The 16,462-nt window shown below is 39.9% G+C and overlaps 2 protein-coding genes across 5 annotated transcripts; both read left to right on the top strand.

Moving 5' to 3' along the window:
- The first annotated feature begins 1,488 nt into the window (after window positions 1–1,488).
- LOC137601461 (neutral amino acid transporter B(0)-like) lies at window positions 1,489–7,777 on the top strand. The gene is made up of 6 exons (XM_068323651.1): window positions 1,489–1,648; window positions 2,897–3,112; window positions 3,211–3,335; window positions 3,475–3,757; window positions 5,572–5,600; window positions 6,185–7,777. The coding sequence occupies exons 1-6, from the start codon at window positions 1,489–1,491 to the stop codon at window positions 7,775–7,777; spliced, it is 2,406 nt and encodes an 801-aa protein (XP_068179752.1).
- Window positions 7,778–11,660: 3,883 nt separating this feature from the next.
- smpd5 (sphingomyelin phosphodiesterase 5) lies at window positions 11,661–16,451 on the top strand. 4 transcript variants are annotated; one of them, XM_068324597.1, is made up of 8 exons: window positions 11,661–11,702; window positions 12,752–13,968; window positions 14,089–14,164; window positions 14,283–14,459; window positions 14,550–14,639; window positions 14,719–14,782; window positions 14,898–15,057; window positions 15,239–16,451. In XM_068324597.1, the coding sequence occupies exons 2-8, from the start codon at window positions 12,853–12,855 to the stop codon at window positions 15,344–15,346; spliced, it is 1,791 nt and encodes a 596-aa protein (XP_068180698.1). In that variant the 5' UTR covers window positions 11,661–11,702; window positions 12,752–12,852; the 3' UTR covers window positions 15,347–16,451. The 4 variants fall into 4 exon arrangements, with proteins under 4 accessions (XP_068180698.1, XP_068180699.1, XP_068180696.1 ...); XM_068324598.1 differs by having other exon boundaries at window positions 11,700–11,837; window positions 14,283–14,423; XM_068324595.1 differs by having other exon boundaries at window positions 11,700–11,837.
- Window positions 16,452–16,462: the final 11 nt, after the last annotated feature.

The following is a 16,462-nucleotide window of genomic DNA, read 5'->3' as shown; positions in this document are numbered from 1 at the left end:
GATTCTGGACAGATATGGCCAATAACTACAATTTTTTTGATATTTAACTTGCTTTTATGCATAAAGTTAACTATCAGTTCTTTTAAATATAAACTCAATTCATTTTTAATTTTTTAACCCTGGAAATGCTAGTTTGTTTGCACAATGCCCTTGTTGGAAAACAACCTTAAAAATGCCAACTTTGTGTATTTGCAGTGCATCTGAGTTTTCGTGAATTAATAGCGGGACCCATGTGAATTACATAGGCCTTCTGATTGCTGTTGAAAAATGATGTTTTACAAACACTATACACTGAAAATATTTGACACTTTTACAATGTAAATTTTTTAATTTGGCATCAGATCTGATTGTGACATCAAAATTTTTAATTCAATTTGTGTATTTTAACCCTTTAAATAAAGCAGTGCTTCTTTGTTTTAAAGAAGAAAAACATGAATTTTATAAGAGCAAGAGAACAACAATATTTTGTGTGTGTGCGTGTGTGCGTGCGTGTGTATGTGTGTGTGTGTGCGATGGTCAAAGGTAGCATAATGTGTAGACCACAGTGATCCTACACCATTTTTTTTCCTGGATGTGCACAGTTCACACCTTCTCTGGTGCTGGTTGGTTGTGGGTCATCCTGTGACTTGGGATGCTTTATCTCAGCAACAAGGGCATTAGTGGCTGTTGAATGTGAGGGACAAGGCCATCTGGCAATTGCTGTGCCTCAGCTCTTCCAGGAACACTTTCTATTGGTAGGTTTTGCCAACCTCTTATCACACAGGACATGAAATGCAGCAAATATCATCAGTTGTGATGCTGTCATCCTCTGAGTGTTTCAGGTGCCCTCATCTTGGGTGATCTGTCTTCAAGTGCAGAGAATGTCTCAACATCTTAACTCTTTGATCTTGACATAACAAAGAAGCATGTGTTCATTAAGAAAAGAACAAAGCAACAAACAGTTTCTTTCAACAGGTGACATCAAAAGCAATTTCGCCTTTGTCACTTGCATATATGGTAGGCATCAACTGAAACTTACATTCCAGGAAGATTTAGAGGTAAGATGCATAATAATTTGTCATTTTATCTTGCAAATACATGTTTGTGCTGCAGTTTCATGCATAGACACGTCATTGGCCAACATCCTTACATTACTCATTTATTTGCTCCATTGGAGTTAATAAACCATCATGTGTCCCTATTGGAAAGCCATATTAGATGAAATTACTCCCTTAGCCAAAAAATTTATAAATAATCTGGTAGAAAACTTTTAAAATTAAAGTGTCAAAAAGTGAATTTAGAATGAAAGCATTTTAACCTAAATTTTATGATTTAACTGTACATAACAAGGAATTTAAAAATGTTGTTTCAATGCATTTCAGTTGGCCACAAGTACACAGTCCACAACCGGAAGTACACAATATATTACTGATATTCAGTACGTGTTTGATTTCTGAAGTTGAAAATGAAAAAAAAAAAATTCTTTGCTTTTATACTAGAAGCAACAGAATGAACTGGGAAGAGACCATAGCCGACCTGCCCAATAAAATGGGGCAACTCAGAATGGAAAATGACAATCTGCGGATTATGATTAAATTAGTCAAGGAAAACAAAGACTTGAGAAGCAGGTTGGACAGCTTTGTCGACGACAGTACGGAGCGGCACTCAGGTAATTGTCAATACTTTTCTCTGCCAGTAGATGGCAGCTATTGAACGGGTCAGTGGTGCTGAGGCAAGGCGCAGTGCTTTTATTCAGCGGTCCCCAACCATTAGGCACCATTCGGCACAGAACGTTTGAATTTTCCTTTTTTTTACTATCAATCGAAAGATGTTTTATTTTGAAAAGTGACTTCTGTGCGGAATGACGCAGAGACGAATGCATGCGTCTGTCCCGCTTGACAGATCTCGGTGACCACAGATTACCAGCCCCAATATTAAGGCCACAAGCGAGCAAAAATGAGTGTTCTGCCGATGTTCTGAAGTAAAATCAAGGCAGAATATCATGAGATCACCCAAAAAGCAGTGAAAACCCTGCTTCCATTTCCAACCTGTCTTTGTGAAGCGGGATTTTCTGCAGTGACCGCAACCAAAACCCAACTACGAAGCAGACCAGACATCCGGAACACACTCCGGTTTTTATTGTATCTCGTTACCCCAACATGGGACCGGATCGCTCCCACTAATTCTCATTATTATTACTTTATGATTGACTTATTCAACCTCTTATATAAAAATGATCAGAATTTCTCCTATAGTGAACGCACTGATAGTAAGTCGCTATATTTCAAAATAAACCCCATCAGCCCAGTCACGTGAATAAAATTTGTATTATAATTATTTCTTATTGAAAAGGATTTTTGCTCGAACATAAATAGTTTTGTTTACAGAGATGTTGATAATCAATTTATGAAAAAAAAAAAAAAAAGGGTTGTGTATTGTCTGTTGATGTCTGCATTTCGCATTAGACCACTGCAGTGATTTATTATTACAACAAGCCGTCCTGGCGTCATTAAAGATCAGCCAGCAAATGAAGCTCGGTCCATGACAATATTGTCTTAGATGAAACCGGTCAGTGGTGCTAAAAAGGTTGGGGACCGCTGCTTTTATTGACTTATTCATTCTCACTGCATTCAACAACTGCCGTGGTAAATCAAAAATGTATTGTGCCTTAGCGAAGAACTGATATCTATATGTACAGTACAGTATATGGTTTAATGCAACATCTGATTGAATCCCAAAATCTGCAAGAAAACGATGATTTCCTGTTTACTCAACATGTCACTTGGTGCATTTGATACTTACTCCTTATAACTTATAGGTGTCTCTTCACTGATCTCTTAAATGTCAAAAGACAGGTATCTTCTGTTTTTCATTAATGAAAAATGACAATGATAATATCTTTAATTTGTGTTATCAGTTAGTTGGACATCCTTCGCAGCACCAAAGCCAACCAGCCAGCTCAGAAACACGTGTGATGAAGAAATGCTTCTAAAAGATTTTCAACATACCAGACTCAAAGGTGAAAATCGAGCATCATCCCCCATCAACTTCACATCTTTCCTACAAAATTCAGCGTGCCCAAACCCAGAAGTGACTCAAGGCATACGGTCAGAAACCTCCTCAGAGGTCGAAGGTGAGTGACACTCCTACAGGTGGATTCCTTTAAAGTATTGACAGTCCAAATTGTAGAAAGACGCATTTATTTTTTTGACCTGTCTTATTTTATTGAAGGTCAAAAAAAGTTTCTGGGAGAAATTGCCTATCAGCTGGATAAAAGAATTTTGTCATATGTTTTCCGGGGGCGTAAGAGGTTTTATGGCTTCACAGTCCAGAATATACCTGACAAGATCAAAGAGGTGAGACAGTAATAATTTTATCTATGTTTCAAAAAGTTGTGAACTCTTCAGAAAAACTTCTTGCTTTTTGATTCTTCAGTGCATAAAGTTCCATCTTCATGACATTGGAATGTAACAAGGTCTTCTTTCTCTCTTACAGGCGAGCACACACCCACTGACAGGGGAGGAAGATGACGACTATCGGCTTTTTCTCACAAAGAGATACATTAAGCTCATGGATAGTTTGTCCCAGCTTGGTTATCAAACAAAGTTTCACCCTGTTTTTTCTGAATTTGTCGTGAACACCTATGGGATCATGCAGACGAATTACCTCAGCACCCTGGAGACGAATTATAACAATTCAAATGTTCTGAAGAAGTTGATAACATCCAGGGCACCTCAGCAACTTCAGAAGGACATTCAGATTTTGCTCAACTGCCTCTGTAAAATGTCAGAGAAGGATAATACCCTCTTTCTCTGGTAGACATACCGGTAATTGTAGCTGCCACTTCCTGGAGGAATGGGGTAGCAAATATTGGTACATGTGTCTGGGTGGGTTTTCTCCGGGTGCTCCGGCTTCCCCCCACTCCCAAAAGCATACAAAATCCATGTAATATACATGGGTCCCACTAATATAATATGTACTACTGGCTGGTCTAAAATTGTCCATAAGTGTTCGTGCGTAGCTGTTCTTCATGTGGCGAAGCAGTGCACCTCCCACTGTGCCCGGAGTGTACCCGCCTCATGCCCCAAGTCTGCTGGGATAGACTCCAGCAACCCCATGACGTGACAGCAGAAAAAGCGGGTACTGAAGATGAATGACTGAATGAATAAAACAATATGGACAGCATGGCGGCACAGTCGGTAATGTTGTAACAAGAAGGTTCCTTGTTTGGTTCCTTTTTGTGTGGAGTTGTATGTTCACCCCATGTCTGCGAGGGCTCTCTCCGGGTGTTCCGGCTTCCTCCCACCTCCCGAAAACAGGCAACCTAGGTGAATTGGTCGATTGTCAGAATTGGTCGATTGTCTAAGGTTTGAGTTTCAGGGTGTGTGTTTCTCATGTGGCCCCACAATGAGTCTCGAAACAAGTGATTCACGAGGCGGAAAAATCATGATGACTTAATGTTTGAGCTAAGAGAGCAGTAGAGCGGATGCACGCGTCAGAATGAGAAGATACACAGTCTGGCTTTGATCGACATGTGTACAGTAATTTAGATGGGTCCCACCACTGAATTATAATAATTCGAATCTTCTGAAGAACCTGACAACAATCAAGGCACCTTTGTTGGTATAAACTTCACCAATTTCAGAAGGACAAACAGATTTTGCTCAACTGCCTCTGTAAAATGGCAGAGAAAGGCAATAAGACCCTCTTTCTATGGGAGACCTACTGTAGTTGTGTGTGTGTGTGGGGGGGGGTGGAAAATATTGGGAAAAATCTTGTGAGATTCAATTGAAATCTCAGTTTGTCAGCAAAAGGCATGTTGATGCTAACTATTTTAATATCTTTGTCCCATCTGTTGTAATGGAAACTACTCATGTTGGGACGATATAGTAGAAAGCTATTTATATCTTGCATAATATGATTGTTTTCTTCAGGGCATCTTACTTTGCATGTTTGTTCTAAGTACTGATGAAAACCAAAGCGTTGACACCTATAATTTTAGCACCTATAAATTTTGAGTGTTGAAGCAAGGCGTCGTTTACTGTGGTTACACTAATGCTCCGATTGTGTCTCGGTTGATGGTGCTTGACGATTCCGTTGTTTGCTTTCTTTACACCCAGTACACCCCTGCCTGTATTGCTAATACTGCTTGTATTTCTTAAAATATGTACACTCTGTAACCACTCTTCACTCTCTTCTCCCAAACACCATGGGTGGTTGGGTGATGTGAGTCAAAGCTTTAATAATAAAAATCTGAAAGACAAGTTCTTGGTATTTTAACATCTTTATTTAAATCAACAAGGAAAATTGTGAACATACTGAAGATACATTAAATTAGGCCCAAAGATTTCTGGTGTTTTCCACGCTTTCCTTCGCTATTTTCATCCAGAAAGAAACCCTTGTTATTTGCTAAAGTTTCTTCTTTGCCCTGTTCTTTTTTTCTTTGCCTTTTTTTAAAATCCACAATAAGGACATCATTAGCGCAGCATTATTACTAGGCTCATTATAACTCATTACTGCTCATGAGATGCAGTTCAGGTCCAAATGTTACCAATGCAGCTGCTTCATAATGTCATTTATGTGATTCTTTAGGTGTCAGAGTCAATGTTAATGGTAAACAGGTATTAGAATGTAAATCTAAAATGTCCATGATGTAAAATTTGTCACCTGTCAAAGTATGAAGACTGCACCTGAAATACCCCAGCAATGTGTGCTTTATCTGAATCTGAAGCCTTGACTGAACAGTAGTTCAGCAGTTGTGCATGGTCTTCAGAGTCTGGCAGTTTATCACGTCATTCACAAGCTGAATGACGTAACAAAGAGTCTCATTTGTGCATTGATCAAGGGAGTGTAGATCAAAGTTACAGTATATCTATTTAGTTTACAGTATGTATGTATATCCATGTCTATCTCTCTCTCTCTCTCTCTCTCTCTCTCTCTCTGTATATATATATATATATATATATATATATATATATATATATATATATATATATATATATATATATGTATATATACAGAGAGAGAGATTTTAAAGTTTACAGTACAGTTTACAGTACAGTTTACAGTACAGTATATATCATAAAATAGAAAGATAAAGAATGATCAAAGGAGAGTAAACTAAGTACTATGAAGAAAGATCAAAAGATTAAATCTTTAAAAGGTTAAATCCGTGTTGACCACTTTGTCAATACGGAAGTCATAGTTTATCATTAACTTTACGCCCCAAACGGCTGAGAAAATGGACTCAGAAGAAGGCACAGCCTCCAACAGCGAGGCGCTTACTAATGAATCGACGAGTCCCAAAAGGAAAAATCCTGAACCACTGTCCCAGCGGGTGAAGAGGATTGTGATGGCTAATTTGCTTGTGATTCTCACTGTGGTAGGGATCATTGCCGGAGTTTTGATTGGCCTTGCTGTGCGCAACGTGACACTCTCTAGATCACAGATCATCTACATTGGCTTCCCGGGTGATCTGCTCATTCAATTAATGGAATTGATCATCATCCCACTGGTGGTGTGCAGTGTTGTGTCCGTGGATGCCAACATCAACTCAAAAACCCTTGGCAGGCTCGGTGGTTGGGCAATGCTCTTCTTCTTGATGACCACGTTGATGGCCTCCATCATCGGGGTTGCGATGGCTTTCATTGTAATGCCGGGGTCGGTGACCAAAACCAGAATCGAATTGCTGGATGATGGCATCTCTGAACCCAAAAACGTGATAGACTCCTTCTTAGATTTGATCAGAAACATTTTCCCCTCCAACCTGGTATCTGCTTCCTTTCAATCATATACCACTAGCTACAAACTCGTTACCAAGAATGGCACTGACGGAAACCCCAATGTCACAGTGGAAAAATTGCCCATCGGAACACATCAGGACAGCATGAACATTCTTGGTCTGGTCGTCTTCGCCGTCATGTTTGGTATAGCTTTAAGGAAGCTGGGGGAGGAAGGAGAGATCCTCATTAAGTTCTTCAAGTCCTTCAGTGAGGCCACCATGGTGCTGGTGTCCTGGATCATGTGGTATGCCCCTTTTGGTATCATGTTCCTTGTAGCTGTCAAGATTGTTAAGCTGAACAATGTGGTTTCACTGTTTGCCTGTCTGGGAAAGTATATAGCATGTTGCATTGTTGGACATGCCATCCATGGCATCATTGTACTTCCCCGCATATACTGCTTCATTACAAATAAGAACCCTTACGTATTCCTCTGGGGAACATTCACCGCTCTGGAAACTGCCTTTGGAACTGCCTCTAGCTTGGCCGCCCTTCCCGTGACAATGAAGTGCGTGGAGGAAAATAATGGCGTATCCAAGCACATCAGTCGTTTCATCCTACCCATCGGAGTGACCGTCAACATGAATGGAACGGCGCTGTTCCAGTGTGTGGCTACTATTTTCATCGCTCAACTGAACAACATTCCCCTCAACTTCCTCCAAGTCATTACAATCCTGTTGACAGCTACAGTAACCAATGTTGGTGCAGTAAGCCTTCCTGCTGGAGGTGTTATGACCCTTGCTATCATACTGGAGGCCGTCGGATTGCCCACCAGTGACATCTCTCTCATTCTGGCTGTTGACTGGCTCATTGACAGTACCCGCACAGTGCTGGATATAGAGAGCAATGCCTTGGGAGCTGGCATCCTACAGTTCTTTCAAGATTCATCCAACGGAGGAGAGTTAACAGAGCTAATTGAAGTCAGAACTGATGTTCCTGAATGCTCGCAGCTAATGGAGAAAAATGGTCATGGCAATGAAGAGGTCAGTAATGAGGCTGAATCTGAGTCTGTCTTGTAATCAGGCTGCTGACGTCATCAATGATCATCTTGTTTATTTGAAAGCATTGCAAACTGAAACCTGAGGTTTCCCGTTAGCTTTCTTTATCTTCTTCTCTGGAGAGCAGATAGACATATGTACTACTATTCCAAGAGAAAACAAGATGCTTTGTATCTGCGATGCTTGTCTAGGCAGAGAGCAACAATTAAGGGGGAAAATTAAGAATCTACATTATGTGTAGTGGCATTTATTTCCTTTCCTTGCACATTAGTCTGGCTACTGGGCTATTTCGACTCACTGTCTAGCATTGAAATTTAAAAAAAAAAAAAGTTTTAAACCCTGCCTTATGCCCCCAGTCAGCTGAGATAGGCTCCAGCACCCCAAGACCCGCAACAGCAGATGGAAGGATTTTTTATTTCTTATTTCTTTTCCTGTCATCAGTTTTTGAAGCCAGAACTTCATGTGACTTGAAGTTGTATATAAAGTTGTAAAAAAAACAGGTGACATCAACAGGCTGGACCAGCAACGTTCAAGATGTTTGCAATGTCCTTATTTAGTGTTACTAATAATCCAGATCTTTACATTTATCACTGAGAAATAGATGTGAGATGGATTTTTTCACCAGCTTATACACTCGTGTTACTCCAGTTACAAGTAACACGAGCACACGACAGCCACATACCACCTCCTGGCAGAAAATGTTCCTGACTTTAAAAATTGTCAAGGACCCAGCTGCAACTCATTTCAGTTGGCAAGATTATGTTTTTACATATATTCTCCATCCTGAACACACCACTTTGAAAATACTTCTGTTTTATCAACCTTTTTTGTTCAAAATTTGTCAAACGTCTTTTCAGAAACAATCTGATATGGTGGCAAATGTTTTAGAAAGTGTCATAATATAAAAGTGATGGTACATTGCTTGTGCTTTTTGTTAAACATGATTATGGTCACTTTTATACAGATTTAATCTGTTTTATCTAAATACTAATACTGTAGCAGTTATTCTTTCCATGTACGGTAAATTACTCTGTATGTGTGTATGACAAAAGGTACAAAAATATATTTATAGTTATATTTTTAACATTTTATGTCTGTGGTTGCCTCATGACGATAGTCATCTCATGCACAAAATCATTGAAAAAAACGCTTATATATCAAGAATTTCAGTTTCATTTGTAGCACACCAAATGTTTTAAGGTAGTATTGTAGATGTAGATGGTGCTTCCATGTGGTGCATACCGTACTTTATATTGTTGTCTGGTAACAAACATTCTGAAACCTCCATGACTTCATGTTTATTGTACTGCTGATAACACAAGTTGTACTAGGTTTTCTCTAACAAAATTGTGTTTTCAAAAAATGCATGTATTTTTCAATGAAGTTATATATCGACATATATAATTCATGTTGAATGGTAAACTTTTACATCCATGTTGTCTTTTAGACATTTAAAGCGATGTCAAAGAGGGATAATATGGCACCAATTTTATATCCTGACAGGATGTAGTTATCTTTGTCTGTAGGTTCAAGGCTGCATCTCTTTTTTATTTTGTACCAGTCTCCAGAATTTGCAGTGATGGTTATCTATGAAATCATTTGACTTCTTACCTCTAAAGTTATACATCTGGGACGAAAACGCTGGCCAAAGTGAAGTTTTTTGAAAATGCTGAGTATGGTTTGTTGTATGGATGCTGTAACCAGAACTTCTATCCGGGGGGCGTCTCCCTGCGATGAAAACCGCTGTGACGTCAGTGTGTGTGACCCATGTTTACATGTACACACAGAATGGACGGAGGTCAAACCGGCTATTTTCTGACGTATAACAGCTCCATGTTGATAAACATGCTTGCTACTTGAATATTTGTCCGTCTGTTTCTTTATTTATGAGTCATGAAGTTTGTATAGTTATTTATTCATTCATCACTTTCCTCACCGACGTCAGTTCTGGGTCTGACCGGGATGTGCTGCCTGCTGGTGGGAGAACTCTGTGATGGTCGTCCTCCAGGAGAAACGGCATCCCGGTCCCATTCTCGGAGTCGTTCTGCTTATAAATGTGTTGATTAATGCACTTATGCGGCACATGTGGACATGGCCACAAAAATGTGGTTTTTAAACAAAAACCAATGATATCACCCAAGCATAATCACTGGCTGTACGTCAACGTTACAAAAGCACAAGCATTGTCCATACCCCAACCACCCTCCCCTCACTGTACATATTTATGTAGTTTCATATTTGTTAAACTACATAGTTATGTAGTTTAACAAAGAAACAGCTGTTAGCCCAGTGTTCCAACATCCGTAACTGAAAACTGCTGTCACAATTAGAGATCGATGAAATACTACAACAATGCTACGGCAAGGGGGAGCCAGGACGCCAGGTCAGCGGGGGGATATCACCCCCCCCACAATCCGAGATTGGGTACCAAGCCCCAACAGACATACACAGCCTCAATACAAGAGCTGCTGACCTGAGAAGGAAGATCGTGACCCAAATGGAAACCTGGAGCCTCCGACAAATACCGAAGCTAAGTTGTCAAGTACCTTCAGAAGATCTGCTAGAAGATGTGAATGCTGCAATAAGAACCATCCCCACAGGGAACATAACTGAGACCAACAAGCTGATCCACAGTACAGCAACAGTAATCCTCGAGATGCTGGGATGTAAGATCAACACAGGGCATAACAAACAATACCCTCCATGGAAGAGACGGTTAGAGGCCAAGATAAAGGCGACACGGAGAGAAGTCAGCCAGCTAGCCGAGCTGCAGAAGGGGAACATGGTGAATAAAGGGGTACCCAGGTATCCCAGGTACCTGCCAAACAGAGACAGGTAAACTGCCAAACAGAGACTGACGGCTCTGGCTACCTGACTGAAGAGATACACCAAGGAGATTGAGGCCAGGAGAATAAACAAGACCTTCTCCACTCTACCAGCAAAGGTGTACTCTCAGTGGCAGAAAAATCTCCAAATGAAAAATGGAGATGAGGTGAAAGGGAAAAAAGGAAAAGAGAAAGAACAAGGTCCACTGGAATCATGGTCAACCTGTGACCATCTTTTTCTCCCACTTTCTTTTGGGACCATTATTATTTACTTACGTCAGCTAACAAACTTTTATTGACTAATCTAGGACAGACTCTCATGGAATCTATCCTCCTCTTTCAGATACATAATACAGAGTCCTTAACATGTTTGGCTATCTAATGGCTGGATTCAGCCGTCTAAACACTGACATTCTTACAGTACAGATTTAACAGGAGATTCAGAGTTACACATTTACAAAACCGAGTTTGAATATTCTGACTCCAATATAATAGCTTGACATTGAATGAACTTTTAAAGCATGTTCATAATGTACATAAAATGATGACATGTTTGAGTAATATCTTAAGACTCCCAATGCCAAACACATCAAAGAAAATGGATGGATGGGGCTGATATGTAGATAGTGAACAAGATTGTTAATTATTACGTCAGCCTAATAAAAAACAACAACAACAAACATAAAAAGAACACAGCAAAACAAAGAACACTGATGATATAACTGATTTTTTTTCCTCCTCCCCAGGGACCGGCAACAGAGTGGGGCCACTTTCCAGCCTGAGTTACCATTGAGTCTGAGTAGGATGCACAAGGATATACAGTACAGTATCATTGTCCTCCAATCATTGTCATCCTTGTCCATCTTTCCATTTTATATGGATGTTCTAGTGTTCTCTGGTGTTAAGACATTAGTTTGATCTAGTCGCATTAAAGAGCCTGTCTTTTCCTTTTGATCCGTACACATGATTTAACGCGGCAGAGCTCTAAAACCTGAAGCAGGTCGTCTTAAGTCACGTGACAGACGGACCGGACACTATGACAACGCTAAGAGGGCGGGGCTTAATATTTCCAACAGTTGAGTTTAGAGTGCAGAATATTCAGGGAAACCGGTTTTCATTTCGTAAGTAAGAAACTGCACGTATCATTTTGGACATGCGACGAGAAAAAATGAATGAATGAACGGAACGGAATCATTTCATTAGTAAGTTGCTCGCTGTGAGTCATTAGACGGACTGTCCCAGGTTACGTGCTAAAGGTAAGACCATCAGAGCTGACTTAAGCTAGCTAGGCAACAGGACAGGTGATGGCTTTTTACGCGATTAGTAAAATATATTATCGTTTAAGTCAGTGATTACAGTAACCCTGTGCTGTCGTGATACAGAATCGTTGTTATGCCATTCATCACAGTTTTTATGGATTCAAAAGTACTGAGTAGTTATTGAAAGTATTAGGTGTGACTGCTAGCTTACCTTTGACACTCCGGGTGATTGCAGCATGAGATACCTGGACGCTCCGAGAGCGGGCAGAGGCAAGAAAGCGCTCATCCCAACATGACACGGCATGTGAAGCCTCAGCTAGCCTCAAATGAGATCTTTGTATGCAATGTTGGTGTCTTTGTTTTGAAACGTTCTTGTTGTGTAGTCTGAATGCCGTGCCGAGTCTCATTTAATGAGTTGTCACAGTACAAAGTCTGCGATTTGACGTGTTTTGTGTAATACACAAAAGTTAAAGGGCAAATCTACACTAGGAGTTTTTATATTCTAATTTTATTTATCAAATTACAATATGTCATTCTGTCTGATCGGTATATATGACAAAGTTTATTTATGTATCCGTATCAGATATTTGTGTCAGGTTATGTTTTCGACACACCCATGGACTGACTGTACATGAACACAAAGGAGTGGTGTTCAGACAAGCTTTTTGTTGGTATCTCGTCAGAGGTTTACAACATGCTTAGATGTTGGCAGTCATGGATTTGCTTTTAACAATATGTTTAGGTCTTTAAAAGTGATTATTATTTAAGCATCCAGTGAACCAGTCTGAGTCAGAGTGCATTACATTTGTGACAGAAGGGTGCTACAATGGTATGTATGAATACGAGAGAACAAAAACAGGTTATTCCTGAGAACCTACCTTTGTAACATATTTTTCTGTCTGTTATCTTAGTGTCCAGTGGAGCTGATGATACAGAAACTTGCACAGGAATAGGACTATAACAGGAAGTCCTTATGCTGCATATACTGATTGCTACATAGAAAGAAGGTGGCATGGCCCTGCAATCATCTCCATTTCCTAATGGATGTGTTTCTGGCGCCCACGCTGTTGGATGGGCGTTCATCCTCCCCTGCTTCTGGTGTCTTGATCGCCTTATTTCTGTGTGCAAGTCCACCACCCTGGAGCAAACTCAGCGAATGGAGCAGGAATGTTACCTTCACCCCCTCAAGGTCTTTTTTGGCTTCATTATCTTTTTTATTCTTTTTCTTGTTACGACCCCCTTCGCATTTCTGGGCTTTCTGATTTGGGCTCCTATTCAGGCCTGTCGAAGGCCTTTTCGCTATCATAGAGAGAAAACATTCCCAATAGAAAAAAAAGAAATGTACACAGAACGGGCAGGAGGGACATCATTTGGATTTGCCACAGCCAACCTGTGTTTGTTGCCTGACAGTCTGGCTCGTTTCAACAACTTGGGACACACACAGTACAGGGCAGCCACCATTGGGGAACGCATTTTGCAGGGTGTGTGCCGACCCCATGTTCGCATCCTTATCGACTCCCCCAGCAGCTGTGGGACTCTCAGCCCTTCAAACAGTATACTCCCAACAAGTAACTCCAACTACGGTACTACTGATAGACAGACACAGCACCATGTGGGTTACCGTTCAGATTCAACTGAAGGACATGCTTCATTCCAAAATTCCAATAGTCATGTGGTTTGTTTACCTTGTGACGGTACAGAAGAGCCACTGGCAGAGTCACCTTCTCCTATTTTTAATTCAAATCAGAACTCCAATCAGCAGGGTGAAACTGCTAAACACACTTCTCCTCAAAATTTGCTATCCCAAGGTGTCTGCCAGCAGGAAAATATACCATGGGAAATTTCACCAATGTTTCCAGCCAATGTGGACATACTGTGTCTGGAGGAGGTATTTGACAAGAGGGCAGCACAGAAGCTCAAACAAGTACTGAAACCTGTGTTTGGACACATATTGTATGATGTAGGTGTGTATGCCTGCCAGCCGCCCTGCCTCTGTTCCTCTTTCAAGTTTTTCAACAGTGGCCTTTTCTTGGCCAGTAGATTCCCTGTGCTCGAGGCCCAATATCAGTGCTTTCCCAACAGCCGTGGAGAGGATGCACTGGCTGCTAAGGGACTCCTGTCTGTTAAGGTACCTTTGTTAATATCATGAATATGACTATTATTTGTTGCCATTGTCGTTCTTGTGTTAACTCTTTTGTCGCAGTATGACCAGACAAATAAGATGAATTGATGTTTTTTAAACTCTCAGGTCCTCATCAAGCAGAATCCTAACCATAAAAAAATGGTTGGCTATTTTAACTGCACACATTTACATGCACCAGAGGGTAAGCACTTTATTTTGTCATCTGCTCCGATCAAATTATAATTGAGCATTTTCTTTAGAAGGGAAAAAACTAATATAAGATAGTGCTATTATAGTTGCTCTGTGCCTTCTTTCATCAGGTGAAGGGGAAATTCGCTGTGAGCAGTTAGACATGGTTACAGACTGGATTGGCAATTTTCAGGCTGTTAACCAGCAGCCCAATGAAGATGTTGCTTTTGATGTGCTGTGTGGAGACTTCAATTTTGACAACTGCTCACCTGGTGTGCCTCTGACAATATTGCACTCCTTTTCATATAGTATATATCTGTCATTTGTCTAAAGACATCTTAACCAAAATGTTTTTCAGTATTAACACATTCTTAATACATGTATTCTGGTTTGTCTAGATGACACCCTGGAGCAGAATCACATTCTCTTTCAGCAGTATAAAGATCCATGTAGGGCGGGGCCTGGAGAAGAGAAGCCCTGGGTTATTGGTGTGTACAGTTTTAAACCAGTACAGTAAGAATTACATGAATACAAATGGACTCACTGGATATTTAATTGAATCTAAAGGTACTTTGCTGGAGCAGCCCACATTGTATGAAGATGCCATAAATACCCCAGAAAATCTACAGAGGTACACTATTATTTTAAGGTCTTGTAGCTCAGCACTACTAATATGGAATAAACTAAATGTCTGTCTCACTGTAAGTTCACTAGACCCTAATTTGAGAATCTTTGTGTCTGTGTAGAACCTTGGAAAGTGAAGAATTGAGGAAGCAGTTTATCTGCCCTCCTGTTCCTGCACAGGATTCCCCATTGGCTTACCCAAACACTGGCCAGCCGTGGATTGGACGTCGTATCGATTACATCCTGTACCGTGAAAACTCCATTTCAGAGCATTATCGGACAGTATGTGTCTCTGCATTTTTAACTTTACATTTTTAACTCATTCTTTGCTACTGTATCTGTCTTCCTGAAGCTATTTTGTGATGATTATTTTAATAGAGTTTTTTTTAACATAAGTTATCATGCATCAAGAAGCGTAAAGCAAAATAAAAGTCCCACACACTCTGTCTTTGTCTCCATCCAGGAAATTGAAGAGATGACTTTCATAACCCAGCTAGCTGGACTTACGGACCATATCCCTGTGGGCTTGAGACTGAATGTCATTATGGACTCAAAGTCTGTTGATGAATGAGGGCTAAAGTAGATTTGTTCAAACAAAGGGAACAAAGTGAACACATAAGCAAAAAAAATAATTCATTGCTGTAATTTATGCAGGCACAAGAATTTCTTTTTTACATACTTGAATATGTCATTTTGATTGAAATACACAGGTAAATAGGTTGTACCTCAGTAATTTATTTAAAAGGAATGGCTTTTCACAATGTTAAGAATTTATACATTTGGATTTTTTTAGTGCAGATATATTGATTTTTCTTTTTTTAAAGAAAACAACAGTGAAACATTTGGGATCTTTGCACAAATCTTTTCTACAGAAATAAATTTTAAAAATTATGTCATTTTCCTTATTTTTTGCTTTCAAATGAGTTGTATAAATTTACCCGTTCATGCTTGTGATACAGCACAAATCAGTCATCATATAATGACTTAATGATTGGGTTTATAAATCTTCCTTTTTCGAGGTAGCATAGTTCTTAACTCGTGTGTGTGTGTGTGTGTGTGTGTGTGTGTGTGTGTGTGTGTGTGTGTGTGTGTGTGTGTGTGTGTGTGTGTGTGTGTGTGTGTGTGTGTGTGTGTGTGTGTGTGTGTTGGGGAAAAGGGAGGATATTTTTTGTGTCTTGTATTATTTTTATGTAAAGCACTTTGGGTTGCTCATTTTGTATGAAAAGAGCTTTATAAATGAAGTTTGATTGATTGATAGCTTGTTATAAAACATCAAGCAATCCTTGTCTTTCCTCATAAATTACAAATATGTTTTGACACTTTTACTGTTCTGGTAGCTAGATTTTGTTCAGAGCTGCTGTTTTATTATTAGCTACTCCAAACAGGTATGAGTTACTCACCCAGCCAGATGAGTGAATGAATGCTTTAATAATCCCAAAAATAAATGATTCCTTTTTTTTTTTAATGAATGAAAGATGATGGGTTGGGACAGGAAAATGATGGGAATGAAGAGATGGATGGGTTACTCAGATGTTTAAATCTGGTCTCAATGTTGTGAGTGTTTTGGGTGAAGTGACACAATGACCTCAATGTCAAACTCTGCCTTGTATAAAGTACTGTAGTTAGAATTCATTATGGGGAGACGGACCCCAAATCCTGAAATAAATACCACTTGTAACCTGTAGGT

The sequence above is a fragment of the Antennarius striatus genome, chromosome 9 (genome assembly GCF_040054535.1).
Source record: "Antennarius striatus isolate MH-2024 chromosome 9, ASM4005453v1, whole genome shotgun sequence".
NCBI classification, from domain to species: Eukaryota; Metazoa; Chordata; class Actinopteri; order Lophiiformes; family Antennariidae; genus Antennarius; species Antennarius striatus.
Note: the sequence above shows the minus strand (reverse complement) of the source record. Positions and strands in the feature narration are given on the sequence as shown.

Coding starts and splice junctions, on each gene's coding strand:
- LOC137601461 (XM_068323651.1), top strand. CDS start 1,489: ATGAACTGGGAAGAGACCATAGCCGACCTGCCCAATAAAATGGGGCAA. Junction 3,758..5,571: donor GATTTTGCTCAACTGCCTCT/GTAAAATGTCAG, acceptor GTGATTCTTTAG/GTGTCAGAGTCAATGTTAAT. Junction 5,601..6,184: donor TCAATGTTAATGGTAAACAG/GTATTAGAATGT, acceptor CGGAAGTCATAG/TTTATCATTAACTTTACGCC.
- smpd5 (XM_068324597.1), top strand. CDS start 12,853: ATGGCCCTGCAATCATCTCCATTTCCTAATGGATGTGTTTCTGGCGCC. Junction 14,165..14,282: donor ACATTTACATGCACCAGAGG/GTAAGCACTTTA, acceptor TTCTTTCATCAG/GTGAAGGGGAAATTCGCTGT. Junction 14,460..14,549: donor ATTGCACTCCTTTTCATATA/GTATATATCTGT, acceptor TGGTTTGTCTAG/ATGACACCCTGGAGCAGAAT.